At 29.8% G+C, this 21,461-nt stretch overlaps 1 protein-coding gene across 5 annotated transcripts in view; it reads left to right on the forward strand.

Annotated features, from left to right (window-relative positions):
- Positions 1-21,461, forward strand: part of LOC143223718 (catenin alpha-like) — a 51,769-nt gene that overhangs the window by 22,710 nt on the left and 7,598 nt on the right. For all 5 annotated transcript variants that reach the window (XM_076452044.1, XM_076452046.1, XM_076452045.1 and 2 more), the window contains exons 10-20: positions 103-195; positions 700-856; positions 2,902-3,102; positions 4,125-4,276; positions 4,991-5,060; positions 8,891-8,949; positions 10,368-10,549; positions 12,940-13,045; positions 15,409-15,543; positions 18,065-18,157; positions 21,156-21,179. In XM_076452044.1, the coding sequence (XP_076308159.1) occupies positions 103-195; positions 700-856; positions 2,902-3,102; positions 4,125-4,276; positions 4,991-5,060; positions 8,891-8,949; positions 10,368-10,549; positions 12,940-13,045; positions 15,409-15,543; positions 18,065-18,157; positions 21,156-21,179 (1,272 nt within the window). The remainder of the gene's footprint in view (positions 1-102; positions 196-699; positions 857-2,901; positions 3,103-4,124; positions 4,277-4,990; positions 5,061-8,890; positions 8,950-10,367; positions 10,550-12,939; positions 13,046-15,408; positions 15,544-18,064; positions 18,158-21,155; positions 21,180-21,461) is intronic.

Here is a 21,461-nt window from a genome sequence, read left to right on the forward strand (position 1 = left end):
GTTTTGTAAGATTACATTTTGTTTGTTGATCAAGAGGAACATGAGCTTGTATTTCACTAGATTATATTACATGAGTGATGCTTTTTATGTATAATTTACTAGGTGGCCAAGCTGGCATGCTCTATGTCAAGTAATGAAGAAGGTGTGAAGATGGTCTGGTACGCAGCTTCACAGATTGAGAGTTTGTGCCCTCAGGTTGGTAAGAAGTTAACACATTGTCCTCTACTGTTTATAGTTGTTGTGCAATAAGAAAACTGTGTATTGGTGTAAGTGTTGATAATGGTTTCTCTCTCTCAGCATATATATATGTCCATGAAACATGTTTTGTAGACATATTACTCAGTTCACTGTGTAAAACATGCATGGATTGCTGAGATTTTTCATAGCATGGCCTGGTGGTTAGGATATTTGACTCCTAATTTGATTTCAGGGTTGTGGGGTTGTTTTATAATGTTACAATCAATCCCACTGCTCATTTATAAATAGTACTTCAAGAGTTGCCAGTGGATGGTGTTGACTAGCTGCCTTCCTTGTAGTCTATCACTTCAAAATTAGGGTTAGCTGGCACATATAGTATTAAACTAGCTTTGCACAAATTTCACTAAATAAACATACAAACACTAGTACTTGGAATTTCAGCTTACTAATGTGAAACATTTATATTTTATGATCAGTGTTTAAAACCGATTTTATTTGTAGGTTATCAATGCCGCTCAAATACTTGCAGCCCGTCCACGTTCCAAGGTTGCTCAAGAAAACATGGAGGCCTTTAAGGAAGCCTGGGAAAATCATGTTCGTATTTTGACTGAAGCTGTGGACGATATTACTACGATAGATGACTTCTTAGCTGTATCAGGTAAAATTAACCTCTTTGTAGTAACAACTTTTTCATATCTATGCTCTGTTGTTTTCAGTAGATGACTTCTCAGGTGTTTCAGGTAAAAGTAACTTCTTTGCATTAACATTTTCATATCTACATTCTTTTGTTTTTAGCAAAATCTAATAAAATAAATGTAAAGGGCTATTAAAAGTACTCCAATGCAACAAGGTTGGCATTTTCTGTTACTAGTTGGGGCGAACTGGGCTCTAAAGTTGAACCTAAAAGAAAGTTAGAGAGAGCGTACAAATTTGTCTTTGAAATATCAAAAAGAGATGATAAATATATAATTTAATGTTAAAACACTAGTTATACATGGTTAACATGATCAGTAATTATGAAAACAAAGGGGAGTTCTTTACAAGATCAGAGATAATGTCTTCAAGTTGTTCTCAATTCACCATTCAATTATTGGTAGAATTAACACTCGTTAAATTAAATGTTAATGTGATGAGAAGAAACAAAGTTATTTCTCTGCCAGAGCATTAATATAGTTTTGTTCATGTACTTTTCTGAGGGGGCACTCCAGGAGTTTTCCTGGTGAACAATCTGTAACTGTTGTCAGTATCTTTTTAATCATTGCCAGATTGACAAGCTTAAGTGGTTATGTGCTAACTTATGTTTTTATCATTCATGTTCCAGAATGTTTTACTGAAACTGGAAAAGAAACTATTAAAAGTACCATCAAACTTAGATATTTTATGTAGCAAAAGAACTATTTCTTGTACATACACTAAAAGCACTGTGATATTCAAAAAAAATATATATATATATATAGTTTACATTGGTGAACAGACGTTTGTTCACATTTCTGGCTGAAAACTAAGTCTGTTAGAAACTTTTCCTAATCATTTGTATATTGAAACGTTTATAAATATTTTTTCATACATGTCAATAGACTCGTTGTTGGATATGAAAAATGTTTTTGATAAGCAGATGTTGGTTGAAGAATTTGCCAAGTATAGAGTGCTAGGAATTACAATGAAAAAATACCTGAAAGTAAAATAGGTAAAAGTGTATTAATAGTTAATGAATATGAGTGGAGATATAGTTTATTGATATCTTATACACTTAAACATATGAGAAGTCTGTGGTTAAGATAACTAAACTAGGGAAAGAATTAAACCACTACTGATGTATTTATAAATTATCAGTATTGAAGTAAATAATATTGTACTAAACATTGTAATAAATAATATTGTACTAAACATTGTAATAAATAATGTTGTACTAAACATTGTAATAAATAATGTTGTACTAAACATTGTAATAAATAATGTTGTACTAAACATTGTAATAAATAATATTGTACTACTAAACCTTACTCTGTTTATGATGTTTAAATGATAAACGTAATACAGTTCACATGTAGTAGGTGTTCTTTGTGCAATTTGATGTTAATAACCAAAGGTGTACCAGATCAGTTTCAGTGGACTGACCTCTTACTGGAGAAGAAATATTGACCACTGAAATTACTATGTGTATCTACATGAAATGTAAAAAAATATTTTCAAAAAATGTTTAATTTTGTTGTGTACAAAAAGTTAAAATGTGTTATCAAAGTGCTTTTATTCAAGATGTGTCTATAAATTGACATCTTCATTCCATTTACATAACCTTTATGGTTCTCCAAAATACATACCTGGACTGTTTTTCAGTATTATATGTATTTTATCTAGTATTTACTTTTTTCTGTTGTTAACTGTTTCTAAACCACTAGTGTAAGGTAAAATGAATAGTGGATAACTGTGGCATCCTATGCTTAACACTGTTTTAAATTACGATTTGTCAAAGTTCACATTGTGTACATTTTTGTCCCCCAGCCATGTATATAGGGTTAAATATAAATAACACTTCATCCACTGTTTGGTTTGTTGTATCCTTGATGAACCCTGGAATTGGAAAAAAGGCCTTGTATATGTTAGATACAGCAAATGAAATATGGTTGACATATTGTTACATTTTTTCCTTACTTTCAATTATAACTTTTTAGAACTTAGAGCCATTAATTTTTATGTTTCCAGATAATCACATTCTAGAAGATGTTAACAAGTGCGTGTTGGCACTGCAGGAAGGAGATCCTGACACTTTAGACCGAACTGCTGGAGCTATCAGGGGACGGTCAGCTAGAGTCTGTAATGTTGTAACTGCAGAGATGGATAACTACGAGCCTGGTATTTATACTGAACGGGTGTTGGAAGCTGTTGCTGTACTGAGAGATCAGGGTTTGTGAGGATTGATAGTCCATTTATTCATTATAACTTTATTATAACTAGTTTAGTTACAGAGACTTAAAACGTGTAGGTCTTTCTTGTACGTGCTACATTGTATATAAAAATTTTAAAGTACTAGAATTAAAGTAACTTTAGTGGATCTTTATTTCAAATGCTGTCTTATTATAATTTTCCTTATAGATTATAAAAACTGAGTATGTATAAAAGAAGAACAAAGATTTCTGAATATATTTCAAAGTTTCACAAACATGAGAAAATAATTACAGAAGTATTTTATAATATGGCTAGGATTTATTAAAAACCTACAAATTTTATTGTACCCTCTCTACCCCCCTTAACATTATTATGGCTAAAACTAGTTCTGTTGCACATGTTTTCATGTTGTTAGTATTTTTATCATCAAGCACTTTGTATGAATAAATAAGAAAAAAATTATTGTATATTTTTATAATTTCTTATTCTGTATCACTGTGTGTTACGGTTTTCACATAATACAGATATTCTTGTATGATACTAAATGGTTCTAAGGAATGGGTTTAGTTCTATTCAATCAGTACTTTCTGTTCATTTGAACTTGGATTTCGTATGAGTAAATAAAACAATGAAATGTTTTGAAAGATTTATTAATTTTTAAGTTGCTGTAAGAGTGATTGTACTAAAATGATCCAGTACTGTTGTGAATGATGTACTCTGATGTTTCCTGGAGTTCACCCCAAACAATAAATTATCATCCAAGCCAAAAGTAAGAATTATGAAATGGGGGAAAAAAGTGAATAGTCATTGGTTCACTAAGAACTTCTGAGCTTTACTGGTTGTGGGGTTTGTCAATGAGTAACCAAAATAAATTAACTTGTCTAGCCTTGAACCCAAAGTTGATTTGCCTTATGAATCTTGTATTGTTTCAATAATTATTCACTTATTAATATTTTTATGTTGGTGGATTTAGGAATTGATTTAGTGTGAAATAGAGGTTATTAATTAATATAGTTGTTGGATGACATTGTTTTGTGTAGTCATGCCCAATTTTGCCCAGAGAGTTGAAATAGCAGTGGAAGCTTTGAGCTCACACTCCTCAAAAGAAGTTGACGAAAATGAGTTTATTGATGCTTCACGTCTTGTTTATGATGGAGTTCGCGAGATACGAAGAGCTGTACTGATGAACAGGGTGAGTATATGTTTAGGACACTATTGTCTGTATTTCTTATAAAGTAATCTGAAGTATTGTTTTTTTTGTACAGTGGAGCCAGAGAGTTATGAATAGCCTTACTGATAAATAGAGTAAACATGTGTTCAGGACATTGTCAGTATTATCTGTAGTTCTTATGAATTAGAGTTTTACTGATAAGTAAGACTGACCTTTGGGGTAAACATGTTCTCTCTGAATCAACTTTCTACAGTAGGACAAAAAATTGAAATGTGTATGTATAGCCTCCCCTAATGTAAAAACACTAGTTATAACAATGAAAATTATCCTTATATTAGCCAACAGAAGTCAAATTAAAAATTATTTTAATTGGACTTTATTTCATTACCAGTTCCAAAGTATCATTTGTTGAGCTAAGCCTTCCTGTCCATAGATAATGTATAACTTTCAATGTAGGAATAACTTTAATGATTAATTTGTTTTTATGTATGTATGAATCACTGTTATTAAATTTGAGTGAAATGGGCAGTAATGTTCTGATAAATGGTAAGCATATATTAAAAACATTTTGTAAATAGATTTATTTCACATGAAAAAAAGCATAAGTGTATAAAACATGCTGTAATTACATTCTTTCAACAATACTTACATTTGGTTCTTAAATGTTGCTCTAACATTAATAAAATTACATTATTGAAAGATGTTTATGTAAGCCTTGTTTGTTTGTTGTTTCAGACCCCTGAAGAATTAGATTCTGAAACAGAAATTGAGTATGAAGAAAATACGTACGATACAAGAAGCAAGTGTACGTACCAGTATTATCGTAAAACAGTGTTAAATTGTATGGTTACTTGATCGTGGTTTAATATACTTTACCTTTCAGTATGAATGTTATCTAGTATCATTGAGATCTATTAGTTTCTTTTGCTTTGTTTTTCTATGACAGACCAGTCACTTAAACTTCTACATAACTATTAAAAGATGGTTGTTTCTGTTTTTGTGCCATTAAAGAAAACAAAATTGGTTTCTTCCTTTAGGCAACATTAAATTAGATTTTGAGTAATATTATGATTCAGCTTAAATGTATAACTATTAACTTGTGATCAGAGCAAGCTGCCTACTTAAGTCAAACTACTAATATACCTGATTATGACCATAGCTAATTAAATATACCTTTATCATCTTCCTACCCTAAAAAATCAGAATGAATTGTCTTTTCATTTGAGTACCCTGACTGTTAACTGTGTTTTTCAGCATAAACCCAGCAAGAGCTCACAAGATTTAGCAAGCTCAAGAAATCTTAGTCAGTCCAAAATTCTTATACCAAGTCATTATTGCCTTGACATTGGTCATGGTGTTTTCAGTTGAGTTACTGTTTATAACTGTTGACATTGTCTGTCATAAGTATTTCATAAGAGAAGCAAAACTGAAAACAAGATTTCAGTTGTGACACAAACTTTGATTATCAATATGCCATTAAATGTAATTAAAATGGGTAGTTTAAACAAACTGGTTACTGTTTTTATTTCTTTTTAAAATGAATATAAACTGTGTGGAACTTTCTCAGTTGGTAAGTTTTTCTACTGAAATAAAAATGTATTCAGTAGCTATAAGAGAACATAAAGTTATTCTGATTTTATGAAACTGTTTAAAATGTTGGTGGTTGTGGAAGATAATCTCATGTGTGAAACAGTTCCTGTTTAAATGGAAGATAATCTCGTGTGAAACAGTTCCTGTTTAAATGGAAGATAATCTCGTGTGAAACAGTTCCTGTTTAAATGGAAGATAATCTCACATGTGTGAAACAGTTCCTGTTTAAATGGAAGATAATCTCACATGTGAATCAGTTCCTGTTTAAATGGAAGATAATCTCACATGTGTGAATCAGTTCTTGTTTAAATGGAAGATAATCTCACGTGTGTGAATCAGTTCCTGTTTAAATGGAAGATAATCTCACATGTGTGAATCAGTTCCTGTTTAAATGGAAGATAATCTCACATGTGTGAATCAGTTCCTGTTTAAATGGAGGATAATCTCACATGTGTGAATCAGTTCCTGTTTAAATGAATATTTGTTTGAGCACTGTTCAGAAATTGAGTGTAAACCTGAAAATAGATTTAGGCAAACTTTATCATTGGATGGAGCAGTGTAGAGTGTATGAAATGGTGCAGTCAATAACACTGCACAACATAGTTTTTGCTTCTTGAACACTGTTGGATGTTCCTTATAGATTTTTGGTTGCTGATCATGAAAATCACATCCAATTTGCCCATCACGTACCACTTCATCGAAATCTTTAGTTTAACAAGGACATTGCTACAATGGAAAAACGATATCAGGGCAACTGGAATCCATCAATGCTTGATGACTACTGTTGGACACTGCAACGTGATGCACCGGACATTGAATACAAATGAAAATCAGGAGCAAAACATTTTTAATTATGTTGAACTTAATAGAGTATTAGAAACATAAATGCAGTTAAATACATTATTGCAGGTAAACAGTTAACTATCTATTTCTCAGGGTTCCTACATGATGAAGCAAAACCAAAACTATATTTGTGTATACCCACCAGGTACCTGTCATAATCAGCAAAAACTTTTTAAAAAAATCGTTGTGCAGTGTAACTGATGGCTTTGTGAAATGTGTGTCATAGAAAGGATGAACAATGGAATCTGATAGAAAATTAAGAAGACTTTTAGATACAAATCACAGATATTGGGATTTTTTAAAAATTTCTTAGATGGTAATTTTTTCCTAAACATTTTCTTGTTATGTATTTGAAACTTATTTAAATTTTCTTTGGCGAAACATCAAGTAATCAATGTTAGGCCTAATAAGTGTGATATACAATGGCAAAAATATTTCAGTAAGTGAAATCTTTTGCTTGTTAAATGTTGTTGAGCTTATAAAATACAAACAGTATACATAAATAAACTAACATGTTACTTACTGAAAATAAATCTTATATGTGAGACATATAATAATTTCAACACAGAATGTTGTTAACTAAGTATTATCTAACCTGATAAAGATGATTGGAGTACCATTGTGGAAGGTCACCACTTAATCATTAAAAGTTTTGACCTTGTTTTTTTATGATTTATATCTACAAGTGGTGATAAATGCAGTACTAATAGGAATATTTAATGAATATTAATCAAAATGAAACTTACAAGATATACAAAAATCAGAAAACTCTGCAATAGCCTGGCTTGAATCATCTTTACTGAAGCTGCTCATTTTTGTAAGTCATGGTGATGTTATAATTTGATGGTCAATCCCACTGTTTGTTGGTAAAACAGCAGCATGGTGGGTGTAATTGACTGTCTGCCTTCCCTCTAGTCTATCACTGCTAAATTAGGGATGGTTAGTGCATTTAAAGTAGCTTTGTATGAAATTCAAAAACTGAACTTTTTTTAAATTTAAATTGTAAGGTGAAATATTTATAATGTTTTCAGGTTTTTTCAAAACATCACCTCACCACAATTTGTAAATTTCACAATATAAAAAATTATAATAAATGAAGTATATGAATATTTTTAAGCTGAAACAATACTATTTAGAAAGGTCCTACTAAGTTTCACATCATTCAGTGATGTTTTCTTTGTGTGTATGTGTGTAAAAACATCACAGCCCTGGTGGCTCTTCTACGGACCAGAAAGAGTGAAATGGATATCTAATGCTGCTGTTGTTGTTTGTTATTAGACACAAAGCTATACAAAGGGCTATCTGTGCTTTGCTAACCACAGGTATAAAAACCCAGTTTCAAGCAGTGTAAGTCCACAGACAGACTGCTGTGATACTGGAGAGAATATATAATGCAGTGCCTGTTTAAACAAATTTTTACATAATAAAATGCTATTTTAAATTAACACTTCATATCACTCGTTATGGTTTTATTTCAGCTTGGGTTATTTCTTAGTTACTTTTAGTATGTACATTCCTGTCATAAATGGTCAGTATGTCTTACATTTAAAAGTAATGGCCCAAAATATTGGTGATAATAGCATACCCAACTGATAAACATTGCATTCCAATAGTTCCAAGTTTATGATAATGCATATTGCTAGCAAGACTGATGTGTGTGTGTGTGTGTGTGTGTGTGTTAAATTAGCTTCATAAATTACTTAGTTAATTCTTAGTTTTGATCTGCTTAGGGCCCAGCATGGCCAGGTGGGTTAAGGCATTTGACTCGTAATCTGAGGGTCACGGGTTCGAAGCCCCGTTGCACCAAACATGCTTGCCCTTTCAGCCATGGGATCATTATAATGTGATGGTTAGTCCCACTATTCATTGGTAAAAAGAGTAGCCCAAGAGTTGGCAGTGGGTGGTGATGACTAGCTGCCTTCCCTCTAGTCTTACACTGCTAAATTAGGGGCAGCTAGCACAGATGGCTCTCAAGTAGCTTTGTGCGAAATTGAAACAAAACAAACAGTGATCTGCTTAGATAGCTTGCTTTCATCAGAAATTATTAATAAATAAAATCCAAAGAATTTTGAGAATAAAAACCTTATTATTGATGTACTTCAATATTTACAAATGTTTCCATATCAGTATTTGTTTAGCTTGAGGTTATTTAAGTTAAAATTCAAGTGACGTTGAATTAATTCATTTTGTTTTCACTTGTAGCGAGTGCTCACACCGATTTTGATGAATATCCGGAAATCAGTGGTATCAGTAATACCAGGGTAAGTTTTGTATTGTGAAAACCTCCTCTGTAGATGTACTGTATGAAATTAGTAATAAATACTGGCTTTAAATCTATGTGTTTACTTCATTTCATCATCAGATGTAGTTATGTATACTTGTTTTTATGTGTATCTTCTGTGTGGCCATTAGTATTTCAAAAACAAAGTTGTTTAATGTACAGTTTATAGTTTTGCATTGAGTGCTACTTTGCAGCCTTTGTAATAGTGTTTCCTGATACTAGGCAGATGTTCAGGTTACGTGTATGGTGTTTTTAGTTGTTTTACTTAAGACAACAAACCTGTATTTTTATTGGACTCAAAAAACATGTAGCATTCATGATACTAATTTTTAAATGTGTGTATGCATGTTGAGCTATTTAAATGTTTTCATGTCATGTTCCATATTCAGCTAATAATCTTGCTGTAAGGGTGAGCCATTCATCACGTGTGTGTGTGTGTGTGTGAGAGAATATCTGTCAGTCATAGTTAGCATTTCAATTACCATAATATTTACTGTAGTGACTGAAAACTTATGATTATAGTTAAACTATTTTGCTTTAGAAGGTTAAAAAAAGTTCCAGAAATGTGGAGCTTTTTTAAGGATTTTGCATTAGTGTGATTTTTTTATGGTAATTGTAAAATGTTTGGCACAGAACAATTTTTTTTGTCTGGGAAGGAGGATAAAATATGCCTGAAATAGAGCATCCATAATAGCAAGATTGCTATTAGTAAATGTGTGTTTTAACATGGTTTTCACACTAGGTGACTTTTTATATTATTATTATTATTGCCAGTTGCAACAATATTTTTTTATAATACTCACTTTTGAAGGAGCAAATAAGACACTCTAATGCCACTGTGCATGCATCAGATGTACCACATGCTGTCTGTCTTATGGTAGCATTGTTCTGTACAGCAGTATCCTTTTATGGTTCATTTAGTGTTTTATATACTTATTTAATGGTTGAGTTTCTAATCAAAACTGTAAAACACATTTAAAAGTTTCAATGTCCAGAAAAGTTTTTGTTAGGAACATATCCAATACCATGTTACTATATCTCCAAAGCTGTGCTATGAAAACATTATCTCTAATGTAAGTTTTCATTAATATTAACATGAAAGTTTAATAACTAAAATAATTGTAATCTAACCAAATTCTAAACATTAGTTTTCTTCATGAATTTTCACATTCTTTCTTCATTTATTGGTTAAAGTTCACCTCCAATGAAAAATTACTATCACTATTGAAGTTTAAGTGAAACAAAAATATATGTCTAATGTAGATCATGTGTATGGCATAATATGGCACAAGTTATTAATTTGTGTACATTTTTGTTCTTTAAGTTACTTTAAATGAGGTAGAATTTCCATTAAAAATTTTGTATTATTTGTTAAAAATCTCTTTCTGTTCTTGGTAGGATGCTTACCGTTACGTCTCTGAAGAGGAAAAGCAAAAAATAGCAGCTCAGGTTGAAACATTCCGTACAGAGAAAAGCAAGTTTGATAGAGAAGTAGCCAAGTGGGATGACACTGGAAATGATGTCATTGTATTAGCCAAAGAGATGTGTGTCATCATGATGGAGATGACAGATTTTACTCGGTAAAATATCATCTGATTATTAGAACTTATTGGCAACAACTGTGGTATTATATTAAACAATATAGATATTTTGTATTGCTTCAGTTTCTCTTATATTTCCCTATTTGTACAAAAGATATCAAGGACATAAATATTTAGTTTATTATATGGTAGGATATTTTAAAAGTGAAGTAATAAATGTTTGCTTAAATTATAAAAGTCACCTTTCAAAATATGGTGAGTTATTTTTATACTTTTTTAGTGTAAAAATCAACAAATGTTGTGTTCATTATTAATCTATAAATTAGGCCTAATTATAACCAAACATGTTTGTTAATGATTTTCTATCTCAATGAGTAGACCTGTACTACTTATGTGTCACCAGATGCTCCAACCATGTAGACTTGAATACACAAAAGGATTGCAAGCATAAATTATTTCTGACTGATTGGTTGGTGTCAAGACATTTGCAGATGTTAGACTAGGGGCGTTTTCAATCTTTAATATAACCGACTCGTGCAAAACTGGCTTAACAAATGGTTTTAATGTAAACAAATTTAGATAGTTATACGTGCACATCCAACATCAGAAGTGAAAAATTCACATTACAGTTCACTTCTATACATCTACCTAGATGTTTTTTTTTTAATATCACATTAAGTGGCCAGATACTTCAAGTCATAACTTAGCCTATTTTTTCTAGAAATAATATAGGCTTAACTGTAGTAAGCATCAGACAGATATGTGCTATTTATAAATACTGATTGGTTGGTGAAGAAATACATAGCATTCAATGTGATTGTAAAAGACAAAAATTGAAATATTAGTAACAAAATATAAACAATAAAAAGATACAAACACAACTCTTTAAGTGTATCTTAAAGCATATAATATGTAATTTGAAATTACTGTCAAAGAACTATCAGCTACTTTTGGTTAAGCTTCATGGTTAAATTACTTAATCAAAAGTATTGTTTAACCAAAACTGGGCTCTTGACGGGGTTGCCGTGAAATGATTACATTCAACAATTCTGCCAGTAAGTGAAAAGACACTCTGTGAGTTAAAACTTGAACACCAAAATATCTCTAAGTGTAGTTACAAATATATTGCACCATACACCCAGACAAACATTCAATTCTGTCACACAGTCTCTATCTTCTTACTGACTTTATCACATCCAACATCAGAAGGGAAAAATTCAGATTACAGTTCAGTTCTATACATCTACCTCCAAGTGCAGTTACAAAGATGTTGCACCATACACCATTCAATTCTGTCACACAGTCTCTATCTTCTTACTGACTTTATCACATCCAACATCAGAAGTGAAAAATTCAGATTACAGTTCAGTTCTATACATCTACCTCCAAGTGCAGTTACAAAGATGTTGCACCATACACCCAGACATTCAATTCTGTCACACAGTCTCTATCTTCTTACTGACTTTATCACATCCAACATCAGAAGTGAAAAATTCAGATTACAGTTCAGTTCTATACATCTACCTCCAAGTGCAGTTACAAAGATGTTGCACCATACACCCAGACATTCAATTCTGTCACACAGTCTCTATCCTCTTACTGACTTTATCACATAAAATGGTATATTATGAGGGATTAAAATATTAATATTGTCTTTAAGATAATGTATAATGATTTTGCCTCACCCGAGTTAATGTTCGGTGTTGTTGTTTTTTGCCTCACCCAAGCTGACTTTCAGTGTTCTTTTTTGCCTCACCCAAGCTGACTTTCAGTGTTCTTTTTTACCTCACCCAAGCTGACATACAATGTTATTTTTTGCCTCAAGCTAACATTCAATATTCTTTTTACTCCCCTAAGTTAACAGTGTTTTTAGTTTGTTTTTACTCTGCTAAGTTAACATAGTTTTTTGACTCCCCTAAGTTAACATAGTGTTGTTTTAGTTTTTTACTCCCTTAAGTTAGTAGTGGTTTTTTTAGTTTTTTTACTCTCTTAGTTAAGTGTTTTTACTCCCCTAAGTTAATAGTTTTTTTAGTTTTTTACTTCCTTAAGTTAATGTTTTAGTTTTTTTTACTCCCCTAAGTTACGTGTTTTTTAGTTTTTCTTTACTCCCTTAAGTTAACAATGTTTTTAGTGTTTTTTACTCAATGTTAACAGTGTTTCAGTTGTTTTTTACTTCCTTTAGATAACTGTTTTTTTAGTTTTTTACTTCCTCAAGTTAAGTGTTTTTACTCCCTTAAGTTAAGCATTTTTTTACTCCATTATGTCAGTGTTTTTAGTTTTTTAGTTTTTCTTTACTCCCTAATGTTAACAGTTTTTAGTGTTTTTTACTCCCCTAAGTTAACAGTTTTAGTTTTTTTACTCCCCTAAGTTAAGTTTTTTTTAGTTTTTTACTCCCCGAAGTTAACATAGTGTTTTCTTTCCTCACCTAGAGGTAAAGGACCACTAAAAACAACCATGGATGTCATCAATGCAGCTAAAAGAATCTCAGAATTTGGAACAAAAATGGATAAACTTGCACGAACTATTGCAGATCAAGTATATGATTCATTTTACTTAGAGAATAATTGGTCTATAAATCAAAAATGTTTTGGTATCAGTAATTATAAGGTACTAACTTTTTACAAAGAAATGTGAATTTTGTGTAATTTTCTAGTCTCTTCATAATTGATTAAGAATTCAAATACATTAAGTACAACCTGAGGTATAAAGTAAACATAGAAACATGAAGCATTATATCAACTGAAGCTAAAAACATACAGGTCAGTAACAGTGATGGTAGCCATCTAATGAATCCGTACATTTTAAAAGTATACAAGTTGCTCCTAAGGATATTCCAGTACAGCTTGTGAGATTGGTATATTAAAATGATGCAACTTGCAACATTCTTTCCACCTAGCTAAATTGTTGTATTAACTCTTTCAGCACAGGGTAAGTCTACATAATTGATTACATGGCCTCTTTGTACTGGTTTAAAGTATTTTTACATTCAATACACCTTTCATTACAGTACATATATCTTCACAAAATTTGGCAGTATTTCACTTAATATTATAAATGTTTAACATACAAAAATCATATTTTTTAGCAAAGTATTTCTAATAAAATAATGTAGATTTGTCCATAAATATATTAAGTATTTGTTTCAAATAATCTTTGTGCAAAGTAATTTTTGTATTGAAATTCAAAATACTTTTTCTTACCTCAAACATCTCAAACTACCTTTGTGTAATCCATAAGACCTCTTAAATACACTTCAAACGTTTTTTTTCAGTAAAACTTAATAGTTTATCGGTTATTTTTCCAAACCTAACTCAAAATAGGATCTGTAAATTTGACCGACCTTGTAACCACCAAAACAACATTGAAATAAATATAAATTACCCTTTTTTCTTTCTATAATGAGTTCATATTGTAATATAAAATCACATTTATTTATTCTAATTAGCTCTAAGTTTTTAATGCTAGATATCTATCTATAATTAAATTTTATTCTTTTATTCCTCTTTGAACTGTGACTAACTACTGTGCATATGCTTATAAGTTGCAAAACACTCGGGGAATCTGCAGCTCATGTTAGGTTATTGAATTATATTAGCTATGAGCTACTACAACTAGTACAAGTAGCTTTATGTTATTATTATTTTACTTAATCTAATCTTAATTAACCTAAAATTTTATAATTATACATGAAGAATAAAGATGAAAAACAAGAAATAAAATATTTATAAAATCTTTCCTTTTTTTTACTTTCTCTCTTGTCGAAGGGAATTAATTAATTAATTAATTAATTAACCTAATTTTTATTTAGTTAAATAAGGCTTCAAACAATATAAACTAATAACATGCTAGACAAATCCCCTTTAAAAAATTTTCCAGGTTCATAACTCTGCAACAACAGTCATAACAAATTCACCCAAACATGCCTTTAAGTTTGACAGTGAAATGCTATTTGTACTCTGAGCAAAATTGACATTTAAACATTCAGAATACAATGCTGTACAACACATTATTTAATAGATGAAAACCTTGAGTTGTATTGGTTATAGGTAATATATATTTAAACATAAGAGAGAACTATTAAAATATTATGAATAAGAGGACATGACATTGGTGTGACAGGAGGGGTCTGATTTTCTATTTGATAGCTCTGTAACCAAACAGAGTTGAAGACTATACCAACTGTGGTTTATCTGGGCAATGACAATTTTATAGAGATAATTTACATTTAATTGCATATTTTTTTAAAGGGTGGTGGATGATGGCTTGCTAAGACAAAATGTCACATGTGTTACACTAGGGGAAAATTCAGGATTTTTTCAAATCTTGCCTTGTAGAATAAGGAACTTAAAAGTTATATAATATTAAAATATGATTTGTTAGCTAAGATTTTATGCTATTCTAATTGGTATATGTTAACAAAAATTAGCTCAGTAACATACTGAACATAAAACACTAAAATGTTGTGTTATGAGCAGTAAAAAATTCTTGGGTGGATAGGGATAAATTGACTGTATTATTTATCTTAGATCTGTTTATCTAGCTTAGTTTGATCACGTTGTTGACATATTATTATTTATTTACAATGTTTATCCAGGTTCTTTTATTGAGAAAATATTATGAGTAAAGTATATATTAAACAAAATTATAAATATTTAGTTTTCTCCTTTTCCAGCATGCTGCTGAAATAACTAGAAGTATGTGTTTCCTAGTATGTTATTAGAGCAAGTCATATTTAAGATAAAAAAGGGAGTGAACCAGCTTAAGAGTGTATGTGTAATATATATTATATATATATATATATATTAGAGGAGATTAGGTGTTGTTGCACTGCTTATCAAAAAATATTTAAAAAATATAGTTTTCTAGTGTTCTAATACCATAAATTACCTTCCTTCTAGTGTCCTGAGTCTAACACCAAAAAGGATTTGTTAGCCTATCTTCAACGGATTGCTCTGTACTGTCACCAGTTAAACATTACCAGCAAGGTCAAAGCTGATGTACAAAACATATCTGGAAGTCTCATTGTCTCTGGAGTACGAAGACGTGTTTACTTGCTTATATAGATGTGTTGATTATTGTTATTTATCTCAGTATATACACATTTTTAGTATTTTAGTGTATGAAATGATATATTTACATCACAACATAGATATGTGAAATATTGTTTTTACTTTTGTATGTAAACATGCATGGCTTGTTTAATATATTAGAATCTGTGAATCCAGCTTTAGCTGTAAGAATAGTAAAATAACGGACATTGCCTTGTGGCTACAACATCAAGGATAATAATATCAAAATAGTAGTTTTTATGTTTCTAAAGTAGTGTGTGTATCCATTAAAAGTAGCTCAACATTAAGAATAATAATATCAAAATAGTAGTTTTTTATTTTTCTAAAGTAGTGTGTGTATCTATTGAAAGTAGCTCAACATTAAGAATAATAATATCAAAATAGTAGTTTTTATGTTTCTAAAGTAGTGTGTGTATCTATTGAAAGTAGCTCAACATTAAGAATAATAATATCAAAATAGTAGTTTTTATTTTTCTAAAGTAGTGTGTGTATCTATTGAAAGTAGCTCAACATTAAGAATAATAATATCAAAATAGTAGTTTTTTATTTTTCTAAAGTAGTGTGTGTATCCATTGAAAGTAGCTCAACATTAAGAATAATAATATCAAAATAGTAGTTTTTATGTTTCTAAAGTAGTGTGTGTATCCATTAAAAGTAGCTCAACATTAAGAATAATAATATCAAAATAGTAGTTTTTATTTTTCTAAAGTAGTGTGTGTATCTATTGAAAGTAGCTCAACATTAAGAATAATAATATCAAAATAGTAGTTTTTTATTTTTCTAAAGTAGTGTGTGTATCTATTGAAAGTAGCTCAACATTAAGAATAATAATATCAAAATAGTAGTTTTTTATTTTTCTAAAGTAGTGTGTGTATCTATTGAAAGTAGCTCTAAGTGTAAATTTCTTTTTTCAGCCCAAGTTTCGTCTTTTGTAAATGTTAATTTTTAATAATTAATGTAGGTAAAACATTTAAAATTAATATCTATCTAGTTCTTGCTCATAGATGTAAGTTAAAGATTTCTTTCATCTTTTTTTTTTCCTGACAAAACAATTTAAAAACTTACATCAACAAAATGTGATGTTCTTTCATGAGTTGAGGATAGAACTTACTCTCTAACATAGGAAAATTGGGTTAAATAAACAGTAGTACATAAATGTTAAGAAAAACAAAATTGTCTTAACCAGTGCATAGACACCGTGAATCTTATAACATCTTATTATTTCTCAAGTAATACTTGTGTGACATTTATTTGTCAGTTAGTGTGATATCTAACTGTGTTTGTGTGCTGTTTATTTGTTAAATAGTGTAATATCTAACAGTTTGTGTGATGTTTATTTTTTAGTTAAATAGTGTAATATCTAACTGTTTGTGTGATGTTTATTTGTTAGTTAAATAGTGTAATATCTATCTGTTTGTGTGATGTTTATTTTTTAGTTAAATAGTGTAATATCTAACTGTTTGTGTGATGTTTATTTGTTAGTTAAATAGTGTAATATCTAACTGTTTGTGTGATTATTTTTTAGTAAAATAGTGTAATATCTAACTGTATGTGTGATGTTTATTTTTTAGTTAAATAGTGTAATATCTAACTGTTTGTGTGATGTTTATTTTTTAGTTAAATAGTGTAATATCTAACTGTTTGTGTGATGTTTATTTTTTAGTTAAATAGTGTAATATCTAACTGTTTGTGTGATGTGTATTTTTTAGTTAAATAGTGTAATATCTAACTGTGTGTGTGATGTTTATTTTTTAGTTAAATAGTGTAATATCTAACTGTTTGTGTGATGTTTATTTTTTAGTTAAATAGTGTAATATCTAACTTTTTGTGTGATGTTTATTTTTTAGTTAAACAGTGTAATATCTAACTGTTTGTGTGTTTATTTTTTAGTTAAATAGTGTAATATCTTGACTGTTTGTGTGATGTTTATTTTTTAGTTAAACAGTGTAATATCTAACTGTTTGTGTGATGTTTATTTTTTAGTTAAACAGTGTAATATCTAACTGTTTGTGTGATGTTTATTGTTTAGTTAAACAGTGTAATATCTGTTTGTGTGATGTTTATTTGTTAGTTAAATAGTGTAATATCTAACTGATGTGTGATGTTTATTTGTTAGTTAAATAGTGTAATATCTTAACTGTTTTGTGTGATGTTTCTTTTTAGTTAAACAGTGTAATATCTTAACTGTTTTTGTGATGTTTATTTTTTAGTTAAATAGTGTAATACCTATCTGTTTGTGTGATGTTTATTTGTTAGTTAAATAGTGTAATATCTATCTGTTTGTGTGATGTTTATTTGTTAGTTAAATAGTCTAATATCTAACTGTTTGTGTGATGTTTATTTGTTAGTTAAACAGTGTAATATCTAACTGTTTGTGTGATGTTTATTTGTTAGTTAAACAGTGTAATATCTAACTGTTTGTGTGATGTTTATTTGTTAGTTAAACAGTGTAATATCTAACTCTTTGTGTTATTTACTTTGCTAGCTGGATAGTGCAACATCTCTGATTCAAGCAGCAAAGAATCTCATGAATGCTGTAGTTCTTACAGTAAAAGCTTCCTACGTAGCATCTACCAAGGTAAGCCTTTTGCTTCAAAAGACTTCAAAATTTATCATCAGTTATACAGCTAGATAGCAAATTTAGTAATAAAAACACTTCTAGAATTATCTCGGTTAATTTTCTTTATGATGATACTTTTTGAAACTACCCACTAAGTTACATAAAGTGTCATTTGTTTTTTAGAGTTTGTTTAACAGAACAGTGATTTCTTTTTTCATAAAATTTATATTTACGTTTTTTGTAATGTTATTGTTGGTCTTTGGGGTGGGGACAGACTTCTCTGATGCACATTAAAACTGTGTACTGGGTTAATAAATTACATCAACCTTGTATGACTGCAAATAAAAATGAGAGCATCCATATTCTTTAACTTTTAATATGAATTGTCATGATGTGTATCATGACAACTTTTTTCAAGCTGTCAGTAAACATTACAAGTCCTTTGTACACAAACAAATCTGATATGTTTGTTTAACCCTCTTTACACACTTCTTGACAAATGTTTACACACAAACAATGTATGTTTAGTAACATTTATCAACATAACAATCCATTGCTTGTTTGGCTAAAACCTTGTGTTTTTTTTTTTTTCTTTTATTTTAACATCAAATAACCTCATAATTATTGCATAATGAACATATAATTCTCTCAGGCATTTTGCTGTTACATGGACCACATAATTCATTATTTTAACAAAAAGTCATTAAATACCATGATAAAGCATTAGTTGTACAGTTCACTTTAAGTGTACAGTAAACAAACATTTATTTTTATTTTGTTTCTCAAAGAATTCACTGCACATAACTGAATGGAAGACATTTTTCAAAAGTCAGTGTTATTAAACACTTGATGACAAAATGAAAATAATATATGCATTCAGTTTCTATTTCCAGTGTTTTACATATAAGGTTATTTCTGTAAACTATTTTAAACTAAGAACAATCTTCAAAATGAATTCTTGAATTAGTTTGTTTTAATTCAAAAGAAAATTTTCAAAATAATATGTTAAATATATTTTCTTGTGTGTCACATTGTATTTTCTTTTATCTTACTAGTCAGTTTAAAAATTAGAATGTCCAATTATGAACATTGACAAGCTAGAATATAAAATAAGGAATCCCACCTTTAAGACTTAATGAGATATCAGTATATTTAGCAAATCTAACAGAGTAGCCAATCTCACTACTACATTCATTTGAAACATCTTGCTTATTCCATGCCTACATTTTTAAGTGCATGTTTATAACCAATGGAAAAAGCACATTTAAAGATATATAAATCTGATGGTTCTTTGTAATTGGGTTAATGATGTTTGTTTTTGAGAAACGCCACATTGGATTGTCTGCTGTGGCCAACATGGAGAATCAAACCCCAAATTCAAACGTTATAAATTTATAGATTTACTACTCTCCCACCTGGAGACAATTGGCTTGAAGAAAAATGCTGAATGTTTACTGGAAGTATTAAGTTTGTTGACTAAGTCATTAATCTTTACAGAAATGTTGTTTTTATCCACACGTAGTTTATTTAGAAAGCCGGAGAAATTACGTGGTTCTTTGTGTATCATTATATTAGTTTAATAATTATTTTGTTTCCTAAAAAGCATTTTTGAAATGTACAGGACCCACATTGTGGTGGGAATACACCATCTATCAGTCTTTACCTCCATTCACCAGTCTTACATAAGAAATAAAAGAGTAGCAATAGATATAGAACTAGAAATTAGAGCGAGATGTGTGTGCTCTAATCCCACAACATCCCATATCTATACGTGATATATATAAATATCACTTTGCACTTAGATCAGTCAGCACTGGCTTCATACACTCACAAACATATTTTGAGTAAAATACTTAACTGAACATTCTTATTTTGTCTACTAAAAACTTGAAAAACATTTTCATGAAGAAACACAAATCAATAAAAGTTATAGTATTGATATTCTGGTCACTTTGGTATCATGTGGTTTGTGTGATGTCCTAGCAGTAGTATTGGTCTGAATCATACTGTGGCTCCATAATTTTAGTGAACACATATAATTTAGAAAATTATAATTTGTAATATTTATTAAAAACGTTCCAAACTTGTAAAACTTAACTTACTAGATAAAGATTTAGTATTTATACTTTAATGGTTACCAGGTTATTGCAAAGTCTTTCAAAATAACCCAACTGGTGCTGGTAGAGTTAATCTTATTATTAAATATTTAGTACCAAGTTAAAATATATTGTTTACAGATGTTTTTAGATCTGTACATATGGCTGGAGAAAAGTCTTATGTGTGAGTTTTTGGACATGAAGTGCAAGCTTCATGTATGAAGCTCTATGTAACTTCTGTTTTAATGCCATTATCAAGGTTGGATTACAGAGAAGGCAGATAGGTGTAGTTACCCCATGTTCCCCCAATCAAAAGGGCCTCCAAGTAAGACAGAAATGGAGAATATTAATCAGAAACTGATTGTCTATTTGAAAAATATGATTACAGTTATATTAGTATGACAACAGCAATTTTATTCATTTCATATCAACCTGTAACTTTTTTTATTAATGTGTTCTGAAACTTGTTTTAACTTGTATTTTATGTATAATCTCCCCACAGCTTGTGTTTATGTTCTGCTAAAACATCAGTTAATTTGTAGGATTGAATTGTATTTCACGTAATAATGAAGATCGCTTCTGAAGGGCCCTACAGTATTTGGCCATAACCTGCCACCCCCACTCCACATCCATAATGTGGCCCTGATCATTGTTGTATAGTTAAAAGATTATGTTGAATTTTATGTTTATACAAGTTTATTATTAATCATTGTTGCATGTTAACAGACATATAACATTCATTATAGATATGAAATAGATAAAAGACTTCATTAAATTTTATAAATATATAAGTTTATTATTAGTCACTGTTGAATTAAGTAAAATAAAAGTCAAATGGTTGAAAGAAAAATATCAATTGAACATATATAAAAGTTTGGTTTATAAACTTGTTTTCAAACATTTTTGTTTCATTTTTGCAGTATCCCAGAAGTGCAAGAGTTAGTGTAAGTTGTATTTTTTAATACATTGATTATTCAACTAATATTGATTTGGTGATAAAGAAATTAGTATTAGTTATAGAAATTAATAAAATGTTTTTTGAATTTATAATTTTACTAAGTCATGGAACGGTTGAACAAAAACTGGTATAAAGTAATTCCCCAAGCATATAGTTTATACATATTATGATTAATCATATAATTTTAAAAGCAAACAAATGATCATATAGCTTGTTAACATTTGCCAAAGATGTCTTTACATTTTTGTTCTTCACTTATCACTTAAAG

This window comes from Tachypleus tridentatus, chromosome 8 (assembly GCF_004210375.1).
Source record: "Tachypleus tridentatus isolate NWPU-2018 chromosome 8, ASM421037v1, whole genome shotgun sequence".
NCBI classification, from domain to species: domain Eukaryota; kingdom Metazoa; phylum Arthropoda; class Merostomata; order Xiphosura; family Limulidae; genus Tachypleus; species Tachypleus tridentatus.